At 38.4% G+C, this 14,316-nt stretch overlaps 1 protein-coding gene across 8 annotated transcripts in view; it reads left to right on the forward strand.

The window, feature by feature from the left end:
* The window catches only part of LOC132590533 (PHD finger protein 14-like), a 169,335-nt gene that overhangs the window by 103,476 nt on the left and 51,543 nt on the right, over positions 1-14,316 (forward strand). For 5 of the 8 annotated variants that reach the window (XM_060263452.1, XM_060263456.1, XM_060263454.1 and 2 more), the window contains one exon: positions 3,505-3,537. The exons of the other annotated variants lie outside the window; for them this stretch is intronic. In XM_060263452.1, the coding sequence (XP_060119435.1) occupies positions 3,505-3,537 (33 nt within the window). The remainder of the gene's footprint in view (positions 1-3,504; positions 3,538-14,316) is intronic. 8 annotated transcript variants of the gene reach the window in all.

A 14,316-nucleotide genomic window follows, 5' to 3' on the forward strand; every position in this document is an offset into this window, starting at 1 on the left:
TTTGTCCATATGGGTATCTGAACAAGTTGCCTGCATCAGGGAACACCCTTTTAAAACAGTGTCAGGAACTGAAAAGAAGGCCTCACCTGAACACACATGTCTCACTGGCCAAGGTGAGAACCAGTGTGTGGTGTAGTGATTAGAATGCCAGACTGAGTTCTAGGAGACTCAGAGTCACAACCCTGGTCTGCCATATAGCTTCTCGGGTGACTTTGGGTACACAGTTGTAGCCTGCTTCACAAAGTTATTGTGTGAAGGAGACACTGATATGTGCTGTCTAAGCTACTGAATGAAAGGAAAGATTTTAAAATGTACTAAATAAAGAGACAGGTGGAGAATACCCCCTTCCATTTTCTAACCATGCTTTAAGCAATTCTCACTAGATTGGTCAGCCTGACTGCCCTCCTATATGTGCATTCATTTCTAGTAAGCAGTACATTGCAAAAATATCTGAACATAGTTGACATTTCAATGTATTATGTAATGGTTTATATCCATGACATGATGTGAGACAGAATGGGATACTGACACTGCTGAGCACAAGTCATAACATTTCAGTATCCAAATACCTTTATTGGCATGGAAAGTCATAGCATTTATTGCTTTCCTCTTCCATACACTGGGCATAAACTAGGTGGGTATATCTTAGTGGTATGGGCAGGCAGTCTTCTAATGCGGAAAACCATTCCACTTTACTGGGTATCCTGGGGATGGAATATAGTTTAACTCAGCAGATAATATGAATGTCAGTCAGCCTGTGGCCACCAACATAGTGGTACTGCTGATGTACCCAAATCACCTTAAATGAGCACTGCATGGAATTTCCTTATATGAACTTCCCTCCCAGCATGTTGTCTTTGCCTGATATCCCAGGTACTGATTGTGATGGACAGTACCAAGTGGTGTTGAAACACACAATGTTACAATTGAAACAAGATGTACGTATTAAAATGTCTTTGACTCCATCAATCAGCAGCAACTGAAGTTCTTAACAAAGGATAGTGTCAGAATCTCTTCAGACTGACTATAGTGGGTGGGAAGGAGAGAACAGAGGCAAAACCAATGTAGTGCCTTCTCCTGGATAATGACCCCTTGATAAACCTCCAATAGCAGATTGCAGCAGGTACCATTTGGAGAATCACCTGGAGTACCATTTCTAGTCCAGCCCTCCATCCTTCCAATAATGAGCTGTCTATCTGGGAAGCAGTATATTCCTGTAGTCGGTGCAAGAAATGACTACCCTACTGCCATGCACTGCCAACTGTCAGACATCTCTGTTTTAGGTACAAATGAATGCTCTTTCCAGGCAGAAAACAGTGTGGTTCTAGAGCTACAAGTGTTTCACTTGGCTGATGCTTTATGCAATATTTGCATTCATTTGTTGATGTTAAAAAAGTATCAAGGATCTAACATGTCCAGAATGGCACTGATTCATTATCCACAATGATAAAACCTGTTTGTTTGGTTCTCCAACAAATGCATCCTATGGCATAAAGATTAGTTTAAATTTGATTTTCTAAAAATAGTGTCTGTTTTAAATCTTTTTCATTCTTATGTTTTCTGTTTTAGAAGAACTTTGGCATTGCTGATATTGTTAAAGTGTTGCACCAATTTCCCATATAGCCAAGCATGCAGAAAAGCAGAGTTTTGCAGGTTGCTTCTCAGGCAGTCGCCATTATCTATATTGTGTCATTATTACAGTTTTGAATTGTAAACCTCTGTGGGATCTAATCTGGTTTGCAAGTCTGTTAATGCAAATTTGGTAAAATATTTAGAACATGGAATAATTGGAGCCTTGTTGAAATACAGTCAAAATATTCGGTATGTGTAGTTTTCATCGTATTCAAAATTAACAATATACAAAAGAGAAGGAAACTGTTCTTGAATGATATTATTTAATCAAACTTTATGTAATACCAGAGATCATTAAGCAGATTTTGGAATATTTTCCTTGTATAGTAAAATGGTTTAATTAGAGTAAGCAATGGGGACAAATATAACAACTATTGGAACTAATATTACAGTACTATTTTTTTGTAATGAGAGATTAGTTTTTTTTTTTTAAAAAATTCCTCACACCTTCCCAGGTTCCGTTAACCAGGCCCAGACCTTAGATTCAGAAATGGAAATATTCCAAAACTTGAATAGGTAGCAACAGTATATTTCTTTAGCAAAGGCAAGTATCTTGTTTTTCCTTGATCACCCTCACACTGCAATTGAAAAGCCAGCTGTATGGATTGCCCATCCCTGGAAGCTGTGTGCATTACTGCATACCACTGGGGACTGAAAAAATTGTAGGAAGTGCTGCATCCATGTCCTTGATCCCTAAAACTATGCTGACATGTTTATACTATTTCGATGTATTCTATTTTTAGGTTTCTGCTGTTTAATTTTTGTATTTTTCCCTGAGCATCCAGTGAAAAAATATCAGGGCAATTATATAAATAGTGATTTCAAAACGTTCCTGCCTTCCCTGCTCATAAACCAAAAAAGACTTTCTGTTACTTCTGTGAACTGGAAAGTTGTCCTAGCTACTTATCATGAGGGCTGATGAGCAGGTGCTGCATTCATTGCTTCTTTCATACTGAAGCAGCCTGTTTCCTGTACAAAGAGTTGAGTTAAGGGCAAGTGAATGCCTAAGATACATCTAAATAACCTGACCTTAGGAATACATGCATGGGCCATATTTCAGTATCCTGACCCCTGAATTGCACAGGGGAGTGCATGTGGTGTGAGCCATGCTATATATCGGTAGATCTCCTGTTTGATCCAATAGGGAGCCAAATTTTGAACTGTTCTAAACCAGCAAGTGGTCTCGGATATCAGATGTGCAGCATAACAGTTGAGCAGAGAAGCTGAAAGCTATACTGAAAAGCTGAAGTCTTTGAGAGGACAACCTTTTTGGCACATATTTAAATGTGACAATAGTAGCTTTTTCTTGCACCAACAGGGTAGCTTGTTTTCATGCTCTATTATCAGATCTATGGCTAGTTTACGTTACCTTCTCAGTTAGGGAGCATATATTTTCATGCCCTTGGAGTATTGGCTTCCAGATGGGACAGGCACACTTTCCTGAAACAACTAATAAAGTATCTGTGATGAGAGAACTTCCATTTACCCTTTGTCACACCCTACTTTCCTAGCCCAGACATCTGTATTGACCTTCTCCCAGTACATAGCTGTTTTTAGCAGCAACACAGTTAATTTGGGGGAACAGGGTATTGTGTGTCTGTCTGGTGGCTACATTCTTTTCATAACTGCTGACAACTACATCATTCTTCTGTGACTTAATACTATGACCTATTAGAACTCCTTTTCTGTCTTCTAACTCTTCTGTCAAATAGCGCTCACCTTTTTAGGATCTTGATGTTTTTGTTTTCAGATTAATGAAGTATGTGTTAATTTTTTCCCATTGAAGTCAATGCAGCTTAAAAGTACTTAACTGGCTCTTCCCTGTTCTTTTCATTTCTACTAACTGCAAAATACCTTATGTGTTAAATATAGGGAGAAGTGGATGGAATGAAAAACAAGTATCAGGTAACTGTTATAAAATGTAAAAATAGATATCTATTATGCAATTTGAATATATAGTGATGATGGCAAAGATATATACGTTGACCTTCACCTAAAGATAATACTTAGAGTGTAAAAGAGTAATCATGGATACTAACATGCATAATTTCTGATTATGGTAAAATATGTACTGAGTAAGACCACAGATCCTTGAGATCTGTGAATGCAGAGCAGTAAGATACCAAAAGAGATATAAACACATTGAGTTGGAGTGGAACAAGCTGCAGCTTTCATTACTAGTACAGTCTGTTAGGGTAGGAACCTGAGTATGTATGAAAGCAAGTGATTCCCCTAGCTGTAAATCCATGAAATAAAATGGGAGAGGCCTGCAGTGAGAAAAGGTCCAAATCTGCTACACTGAAGCAGATTTTGGGATTAGCAGTTTAATCCCTGTTTATGGGATCTTCACAGGCTGCCCTGAGCCTCCTTTGGAAGCCCCCTCAATATCTGCAAACACTTCAAACAGTGGATTTCCTGCCTTCTGATGAAATCATACAAGGATCTGATAGCTCATTAATTGTCACTTAGATCATTGGTTCTCTACTGGTGGCACACTTACCACCAACGGGACTCTGAAGTAGTCTAAGCAGGACAAGATTTTCATAACAATTAGCAAGAGTTCTCTTTCCCTCAATCTGTACCATCTGCAGGTGAACAGCCATGACATTTTGACATGCTAATAGTGATGTTGGACATTCAGTTTTTCTCCTAATTCCCTCCAGTCACCAGCTGCATCCTATCGACCTTACCTACCCAGAATTATGCCATGTGCTTCTGCCTAGCAACTATTTTAAATCACAGCATTGTCCTAATCATCACAGTAGCTTTATAGGAAATACTAATAAATCAAGCAAGAAGTTCTTATAGATGCAGTAAAGATTGCTAAAATCCCACTCTCGGATGATAACAGTTATGCATCACATTGAAAATGTATTGAAGCTTAGTTTATTGGCCAAGTGAAAAAGTCAGTTGTTTGCACTTCAAATGCATGCTTCAACAGTGCATTTTTAACAGAATTTGTTCAATATTCCAGTGAGGAGAAAGTGCTTGAGGATGTGTTCATGATTCACAATATGCCTACACAAACAGCAAGTGCAGAAACATTAACAATTATTGGTGAATAATTTTTGAAGAATGGTCTGGACTGGAAAAATATTGTACTGATGGTGCTGCTGAAATGATAGGCATCCTCTCTGGAATCATGGCAAAGATTTGCTAAGTTGCTAATTTTCAGGCTAAGCACTGTATTATCCATCATGAAATGCTTCCAAGCAAACATATGATTCCTGATATGTTGTCTGATTACATAAATTATAAATCTTGCCAGTTATAAAAACCAATTATAAATTATACATTTATATAATTATTTATTTATTTATTTATTTATTCTATGACTTATATCCCGCCCTTCCCATAAAATGGCTCAGGGCGGCTCACAACAAATGATAAAACAATGAACAGAGTGCAAAGTTATTACATTTAAAAAAGTCGAAGCGTTTAAAACCTAAAAACCTTAAAATCTTAACGTTAAAACTATATTATAAATCTTGCCAGTTATAAAAACCAATGCACTGAACACCTGCATCTTCAGAGTATTTTGTAAGGAAATCGGTGCTGAGCACAAATGCACATAAGAATTTCAGAAGAGCCATACTGGATCAAACCAAACACCCAACTAGTCCATCATTCTGTTCTTACAGTGGCCAACCAGCTACCTCTAGAAGGCCCACAAACAGGAAGGCCTATAACAGCATCATCCTGTTGGCAAAATGAGATGATTGATCTTCACAAGAATGATTGGTGGTATATAAGATGCAAAAAATTGAAAACTACTGACTTGAAATCATTTTTGCCAGCTGGAGTGCAGCATCTGCTTAATCGTAATATTCTGCTGAATATGCAGTAGAAGCTTGAAGTGGAATTGTGATAAAGCTATTCACCCTTTCTGTGTTCATGCAGCCCCAGTTATGTGCCTTACGTTTTGTCTATTCTCTGATATAATATCTGTACCTTTACTTGTTTATTGAGTGTAAAGGCAATTAAATGTTTGCCCTCTCAAAATATCTTTCTCCAAATGAGATGAGATGAAAAAATTCTCTAGTTAGAACCCAGGGATAAAATAATAATCATGTGCCTTGTTGCAGAAGGAGAGAGTTAAAAAGTAAAGCCTATGCAGAAAAGATGTTAGGGCTGAAAAAAATCCATAATATAAAGGATTTCTTGCAAGTCCTCTATACCAAATGTTTTCTGCGTTAACTAAATGCTGTTTTGTTGCCTGAGATTGCAGTTCCCTGCAGAGCTCTATCTGGAAGGTGGAGAACTATTATTTATTATACAAGGATATTTAACTGAACAGGTGGCAACTGTAAGCAGAAGTTGCCTTTAAGTAGACCAGGGGTAGCCAACGGTAGCTCTCCAGATGTTTTTTGCCTACAACTCCCATCAGTCCCAGCCAGCATGGCCAATGGCTGGGGCTAATGTGAGTTGTAGGCAAAAAACATCTGGAGGGCTACCTTTGGCCACCCCTGAAGTAGACTATTTAGAAACATGAATTGTTTCCAATTTTTTTTGTTAAGCAATGTAGATGAAACAGCATGATGAGTAACTGGTACCCATAAAGGGAATTCCAAGTAAAACCAGTGAAGAAATTAACTTAAATACCACATCTGATTCATGTGTAAAAGATCAGCTACTCTTAAAATGCTTTAGTGCTAGTTGCTAAAAAATTTACAGAGCATTCAAAACAGAAGGAAGAATTCTTAATTCTGATTAAAACTATCAACTTCTCAGCCTTAAGAAATAGTTTTTAAAGGTTTTTGTGTAATTAACAGAAATTGGTATTATATATTCTGAAACTAATATCTGCTTCCTTGTTCATGAATCCATTTTTTAAACCTTGGGCAAAATGGTTCTTGACTGGAAAACAGAGGGTCAAGCAAATCAGAGATGTAAGATTTCCAGAACATTTGGATGGTGGTGGTGGGGGGAGATACTTTTTCCCCCCTGGGCAAAATTGGAAATTATGTGAAAAAGTGAAACTTATACAGTACTTTTTAAAAAAATCAAACCTAGACATAGATGGTGCTTTAATAACATAACATGCATTACTGATGGCTTAATTGTGTGTATGCATGTGTTAAGTGCTGTCAGGTTGCTTCTAACTTTTGGCAACTGTGTAAATTAATAACCTCCAAAATATTCTATAATTAACAGCCTTGCTCAGTTCTTGCAACATGAAATCCATGGCTTCTTTTATTGAGTCAATCCATCTCATGTTGGGTCTCCTCTTTTCCTACAGCCGTCAACTTTTCCTAGCATTATTATCTTTTCTAGTGATTCTTGTCTTCTCATGATGTGACCAAAGTACAGCAGCTTACTTAGCATATAAAATCGTACTAATTGGCATATTTATCAAATGTGGAATGCCTTAAGTTTTTTACAAGCAAAACTGAAAATATACCCAGTACTTGAGAGAGGGAGAATGGCACCATACATCAGTTTAGCTTATGTATCCTAATTTATGCCTTCTGAGAGAAAAAAAAAACACTGAAATTAGGAAATTGATTTTATTATAGTTAATAAGGTAACATGTCTATTATTTAGACAAACAGTCTCATATAGTTCAATGTTCCCTCTAAGCTGCAGAGTCTTGTGAGCAAAAATTCTACCTTGTGAGCTACTGGCACTAAAGTTGTGAGCTAATGTATAAATTAGTGTGCTCAAGGGCCATTTTTTTCTGAGCTGAGAAAAATGTGTGAGCTGGAAGCTAAAAATCTGGAACACTGGTCATAATAGGTGGGATTTGCAATGCATTTATATATCAAATCCTCAACATAGTTCCATTTGCAGATACTTAAATCTGTGGATTGGGGCCGTTTGCAGACTAGGGATATTTTCCTGCAAACTTGGGGGATATCCTTGGTTTGCAGAAGAATCTAAAAACCAGTGAAAAATGGAGGAATGAGTTAAATTCCCCCAAACAGGATTACTGTCTGACATCATGCAGTGACTGTCAAAGGTTATTTGTCTGTGCATATGCAGAGGTAGCTGTGCTGCTGGTTGATAGAGAATAGAGCGGGATAGATGGGAGAATATAACTGCAGGAAGAGGGATGGGCTGGTGGACAGTCTCATGGTGAGAAGTGCAGGAGGAACATATGCCACACACACACACACACCCCACACACACAGTTTGAGTATAACAGGTGGAAGAGCAGCCACTGCCCCCTGCTTGAGAAGGTCAGGAGAGAGGGAACTGCCAAGAAGGCAGTTGTTTTGAGGATAAAATGCTGTAAGCTGCTATGGGTTTCTATTGTGGAGAAAAGCACTGCAAGTGAAGTAAATAAATAATAAATATAGCTGAAGATGAGGGACAAGTAAAAGATAACTTGGTGGGTAGAAAGAAGAGAAGGAAGCAGGGAAAGGTGAGGATATGGGGATTGCTAGGCATTGAGGAAGAGAATGTAGTGTGGAGAGGGAAATACAAGAGGAAGTAGGGGAGAGAAGATATAGTGTGGAGAGGGAAATACAAGAGGAAGTAGGTGCTGCTCCAAAAGGAAGGAAGGCTGAAGGTGGTGCTGGATAAATGTAGATTGGCTGATGGATGGGAGGAAGTGAAGAAAGCAGGGAAAGGAATGGTTATGGGGGCTTCCAGGAAAAGTAAGGAGAAAATATTGAGAAATGGGAAAATTAGATGCCCCCACAAGTCCTTGGAGATCCCCCTCACCCCATTTGAGTATAAAGGTAATTTTGAAAACACTGGAATTTTTAATACTTTGTCCTAAGGAGTATGTCTTTACCTTAGAAATTATTTCAACCTTTCCAAAGGGAAAAAAAATATATTTCAGTACTCCAGTTTCAGTTTCTCAGGGAGGAGATAACTTTTTAAACAACCACTCTCACTCCTCTTCTGTCACTGAGTTGTCAACTACAGAACTCTGTGGTTCCTGTAGGGAAGGACTGGTATTTCCCTGGGACCTTTAGTTGCTGATATGTTGCCTAGAATAAGGCACATATCAGATTCTTCCTGAAATATATTAATTTTATAGTGTTCCTTCTTGGATTGCTTCATAACGTGTACACCACTGATGGCCAGAAATACTTCCATGTCACAATCCCATGGTTTAAAAAGCTGCATCTACCATTATGACAGCACCTATGTATATTATTGGATAAACTGGAAAATGCATTCAGTTCCATTTCTTTAATGTAATTGTATTGTTTTTTGAATTCTTTAGATTTCATGCTTTTAAATTAGTGTGCTTATAATTAAGGTCTCATGCTGACAGTAGAATTATCAACAAATTTGCCAACAAATGGTAGTTCACTTACTTTCTATTAACTGCTTGTGATTGCAAAGTTTGGTTATTATTTACTTAATTACTAGCACACATCGACTTTTAATAGGGTAGTACTACCGGAAAAATAGATATGGCTTTTTCATTAGAACCCTTGTCATAAACTTTTAATGACTGTGAAACTTCAGGCTAGCTAAAAATGGGCAATATTGGCAGATAGTGCTTCACAGTCATGAGTCATATTTGGACAAAGAATGAACACGCAGACCACAATAGTAGGTACACACACACACACACGTATAATATATTTCTGAATTTGCAATTATATGTCATATATTGATGATAGAGGTTCAGAGCCTCTTGTCTAGTATTTAGAACTTCAACAGGATGACTGCTTGGGAAAGAGGGACCCTGGAGATCACTTAAAATGAGAGAGAAGCTAGTACACCAATGTCTTTTATGCTGCTAATCCCAGTAAGAAGGAAATTGCTCATGGGGCAGGACAAGATGTTTGGAGATCTAAACAAACAAATTAGAATTGAGGATAATTCTGCCACAGTTGGGGAGCTGTTGGAAATAGAAATGATGGAGCATAATACATACTTTTGGTAAAAGCAAGGTTTATAAGCTTATTCCTATGCAGCTTTCAGCAAAAGGCCCCAAGAGAGGCCATATGTCAGACACCTTTTATAGGGTGGCAGTGAACCTGAAGAATCCTTTTACCCTCATATTAGGTAGAGCCATTCATGTCCTTCTCCCCCAGCACAAGCTTGCATGCTCTTGTCCCGCTGTCCACTGCTACTCCACACTAGTTCCAACAGAATACCTTGCCAAGTGTAGGGTTCCTATTTCTAGCATTCCTTCTCACTGTCACATTTGGAAGGGATGCAACACAATGCCTGGTAGCTTACTTTTCTCCTTTACCACTATATTATTGGGATAACTTTTTGTATGGTAGAGAGTATCAGAAAAGTTATTGCAGTAGAGAATACTAGAGTGATACTACTCCCTAGCAACCAAATCATGAATGTAGCTTACCTTTAAATGTACACAAGTGAAATTCCTATTGCCCTAAAAAAATTGCAGATTTATTTAGTGTCAGTAAATTAGTTTTATACAAATCACTCTGTTTTAGCAATAAGTTATCAATAGAGGACTTGAACCGGGGCGGGGGGGGGGAGACCTGCAAGGACTTGTGGGGGCATTTTATTTTCCCATTCCTCATTATTTCCTCTGTACTTTCCCTGGAAGCCCCCATAACCGCCTTTCCCTTTCTTCACTTCCTCCCACCCATCAGCCAATCTACATTTATCTATAGAAAACCAGTGATTAGGGTTGTAAGGGTAGGATCTCGGGGACCCAGTTTGCGTTCTTATTCTGCCACATAAACTTGTTGGGTGAACTTGGGCCAATCCCATACTCTCAGCCTAGCCTACCTTGCAAGATTGTTATGAGGATAAAACTTAAGTGATGTAAGCCTCTTTGGGTCCCTACTGGAGAGAAAAGCAAGATATAAATAAAGTAAATAAATAAACATGCCAGAAGGTTGAAGAGTCCAACATATATCGTTCAGATAGACTATGAATAAGTAAAAGGGTAGCCACACCTTTACTTGTGCAGAAGTGAATGTCCTGTGTTTTTCTATGTCCTAATAAAAGGTGTGTTTTATAATTGCATAACTGGAGTTTTGTATCTGAGAGAGCCTTAAAACTGTCACACATATTGTGGCACAGTCTTTTCATGAACCAGAGTCAACTTAGTCAGATGCACCAATGTGTTTTTGTCTGTTTTGCTGTTTTTTCATGTGAAACCTTTTTCACTCTCATGTGAAACCTTCATGGATTTTTGCCTTGTGGAAGGGTCCTACACTCATTCAGATTTCTGGAATCCATGCAAAGGGCAGGTTTTATTCCTCTTTGTGTAGTAAACTAGGCATTGTAAAGCACATTGGATGTTTTCTGTAGACTTACTGATGGAGTTATTGTGTGAATAATACTGGGGCCATGTATATTACAGGTCACGTATGTCTATCCATATAGCTGACACCTATCCATATGGGACTCCTAGACATTAAACTTAAATGTAATTTATCTTAAAAATATGACACTTGACAAATCAGACTATTAATGCTTTGTTTGCAAAGAATTGTCTCTTGGGGATGACTAAAATGCCTTTAAATAAAAATCTTTTTCATGTAAAACTAGTAGTCTCCTTTTAACTTTTCATAGAAAATGGTGGGTATCAGTACTAAAGTTGGAAAGTAGCATTCACAAGTAGTAGAGTGAGCCAAATTTACTCTCTTGTTTGTAAAAGACAGCTGGCAATTTCTTGTATGTGTTATCAGCTAGCTGCTCAATGTACATAAAAGAAAGGGACCATTTTTTTTTAATTCTTCTTAAAAGTTTCTTCCTTTTAAAATATATTCTACAAATAGTTAATGTGTGAGTATAATTTTAAGTGTGTTATAATTAACTCTGCCTAGAGATTGCACAAATATTTTTTATGATTTTCTAACTGGCTTTGAAAATATCTTCTCTAAATCCTGAAGACGTATGCTACATTGTTAAATTCTGGCAGCAATTAAGTTTATCTCTAGCTTTTCACTAAACATATCTTTGGTAAAGGATGAAAGTGATTATGTGGTTCAGTGGTTTGAAAACTCCTTTGGGTATGTTTGGAGAGTCTTGCATATTTTGCATCTTCTGCCTTGAAAAGTTCATATGCTCCAAATAGTATCACGAGGTGAGGAAGCTTGGCAATACTTAGCAGCCAAAAGTTGCTAGCTTAGCAGTGTAATTCTAAACAGAATTATATCCTTTTAAGGCCATTGGACTTGGGGAAAGTGTAGCTTTGTTTAGGATTGCACCAGAGGAACATAACATAAGAGAAGCCATGTTGGATCAAGCCAATGGCCCATCCAGTCCAGCACTCTGTCACACAGTACCCAAAAAACCAGATGCCATCAGGAGGTCCACCAGTGGGGCCAGGACACTAGAAGCCCTCCCTTAAGACAACAAGTGCTTCAACAACAAAATGCTTAGGAAAGTGTGTATTAAAAGCTATCATGAGTACCTTGCGCAAATGTGTGTAAACAGTTGTGTTATCCAAATGGCCTACATATGAATGTTGCTTGACTGTAGGAGCACTTCCCATAAATGAAAAGCACACCTTGCATCCTGCACAATTTCATCAGGCCTCTGTCACATGGCTGCCAGGATTTTCGATTTAGACAAAGATTCATATAAGAGTGGGAAGATTCCCAGAAATAAACAGGCATAAGTTTGAAGTTGAATGTTTATTAATAAAACACATAACATTAGCAAGATAATGCAAGTACAAAGAGCATGCACAGACATTAGAAAACAGATCTGTAAATCCTAACTTGTGCAAGATTCTAATATCAGCAACTTTTACTAGTCTAAAGAGAGAGATGGAGGGAATAAACACAGAAGCCTGTCTGATGGCTGGAGTCCCAGAAGGCTAACTGTGCTGAAAGGAAAAAGCTACTGTGTTGTAAACAGTATGGAACCAGGTCGCAATCTTCAAGGCACCTGCACTGGGACTCAGGGCAATGTGACTTTACAGATACATTTCCACTCCACACTCCTACTGCTGGTTCACCCACTCGCACAGTATCAAGATTCCCAGGGATATCTTTATACCCAGAAAATGTGAAGATAAGAGGAGGAAATAAGATGCCTCTCAGAAGGAATTGAATTGGAACCAAAAGTTGCAAGCCTTATTGATCATTCAGGCAGATAATAGTTAGGAGGGGAAAGTATGGTTGCAAGAGAGGGACATTGAGCAAATGCTGTCTTTTATATGAGATTTATAGCCTAAATAGAATAATGAGGTGAGGTATATTGCTTTCATTTCATTTAGAATGCCTGGAAAAAACATGTGGCAGTGGCTGGGTGAAGGGGGACAGTTAAGGCTCTGAGGCAACTGCCTTCTGGACTGAAGAATATCCAGTCCCTCACTTTGGCCTCTCCTATAGATTTCTTAAACCCTGAGCCCCAAAGCGGGGGGGGGGGGGGGGGCAACGTTTGAATAAAGGATTGGTGGTGTATAGGTTATGTGTTCCTGAAGGGGCTCTTACTTGAAAAACTGCTAGACCAAACATAGCAATTGTTTGTGAGGTAAATCTAAATCACTTTTTCCTTGATATTTGACTGGATCCAAGACCCAGATGGAAATAAACATAGGTTTATTTAACAGAAAATAAAGTGTTTAATAGAGTAAATGCTCTGTGTGGGTGGCTTCAATATAGAAAGGAAAATTGGCTCTCAACTTCATCTCCTCCCCTTCCAAAAGGTGAGCCTCAAGAGTAAGTAAACCCTGAAAGGAGATTTGATTCCCCTTTTTCAAGAGAGGTTACCGCAACAGGTTCAAGGCCGCTGTTTTACCACACAGAGTTCCTTTCCACAGAACCTGTGCACATAAGCTAGGAATGATGGATCCTTAACAGGATGCTTATCTGTCACACGAAAACAAGGTTTCTTTCCTAAGCCAACCCAAACCCTAAGTAAAAACCAATAAAAGCTACTCTGATGCCCTTATCCAGAGCCATAAATTACTGAGAGATGCATATCTTTACATGTCACTGTTAAATATCTGGCAGATCCTGTTGTGTATTTAGATTATAAGGTTCCAGCTGTCTCATGGGGTTCTGGTTTGAGACCTGATCTGTGAGTTACAGTTGTAACATTAAAAAGGCAAAGGTGCAAGCACCGACCCATGTGGTGACATCACAACAGGATGTGTTGTTTTACAGGCTAGTTTGCCATTGCATCCCCCAGTCATCTACATAATAGGAGCACGAATGTTTAGCCAGCTTCATTCTATTAATTTGAACTGGCACCTCAGCTTTCAAAAACTTTTGAGCAGGCTTTAATATGTTTGAATATAGGTCACGGGGGTGTGGAATCTGGGTGTAAGGTGTAGTATTAAAATTCACTTGTATAAAAATGAAGGGAATATGAAAGCCAACAACATAAAATGAAGAAGAGAGAGAAAACTGGGACGTGCAGGCTTGCTAACTGGGTAAAATAAGAATTGCAGCATATGGATGTACTACTACAGTTTCTTTGCTACCTGACCTGCATCCAGTGTGGAGCCTTCTAGGCATTCCTGTCTCTTTTCTCAAATAGAAGATATTTTCCCAAACCTTACCTTTGTTAAGTGGGTTGGGTGGGCGCTGTATTAGTTGATGTGTGTTCTGTGAATTAAAAAAAGACAATATGACACAGGGATGCAAAATACCCTGTTTTACAGCATAATGGCTTTGACATATCTGTAACAGAACCCCCAGCAGAGCAGCTCATAGGGATGAGCCATTATTAGTGCAATGTACTGAACATGAAACCTGGTTTTTGTTTCAAATAGAAAACTGCCCTTGTACAATGTAAGTGCAGCAAAAAATGAATTTAAGATTATGGTAATAAGTA

This window comes from Heteronotia binoei, unplaced genomic scaffold (genome assembly GCF_032191835.1).
Source record: "Heteronotia binoei isolate CCM8104 ecotype False Entrance Well unplaced genomic scaffold, APGP_CSIRO_Hbin_v1 ptg000154l, whole genome shotgun sequence".
Taxonomy (NCBI): domain Eukaryota; kingdom Metazoa; phylum Chordata; class Lepidosauria; order Squamata; family Gekkonidae; genus Heteronotia; species Heteronotia binoei.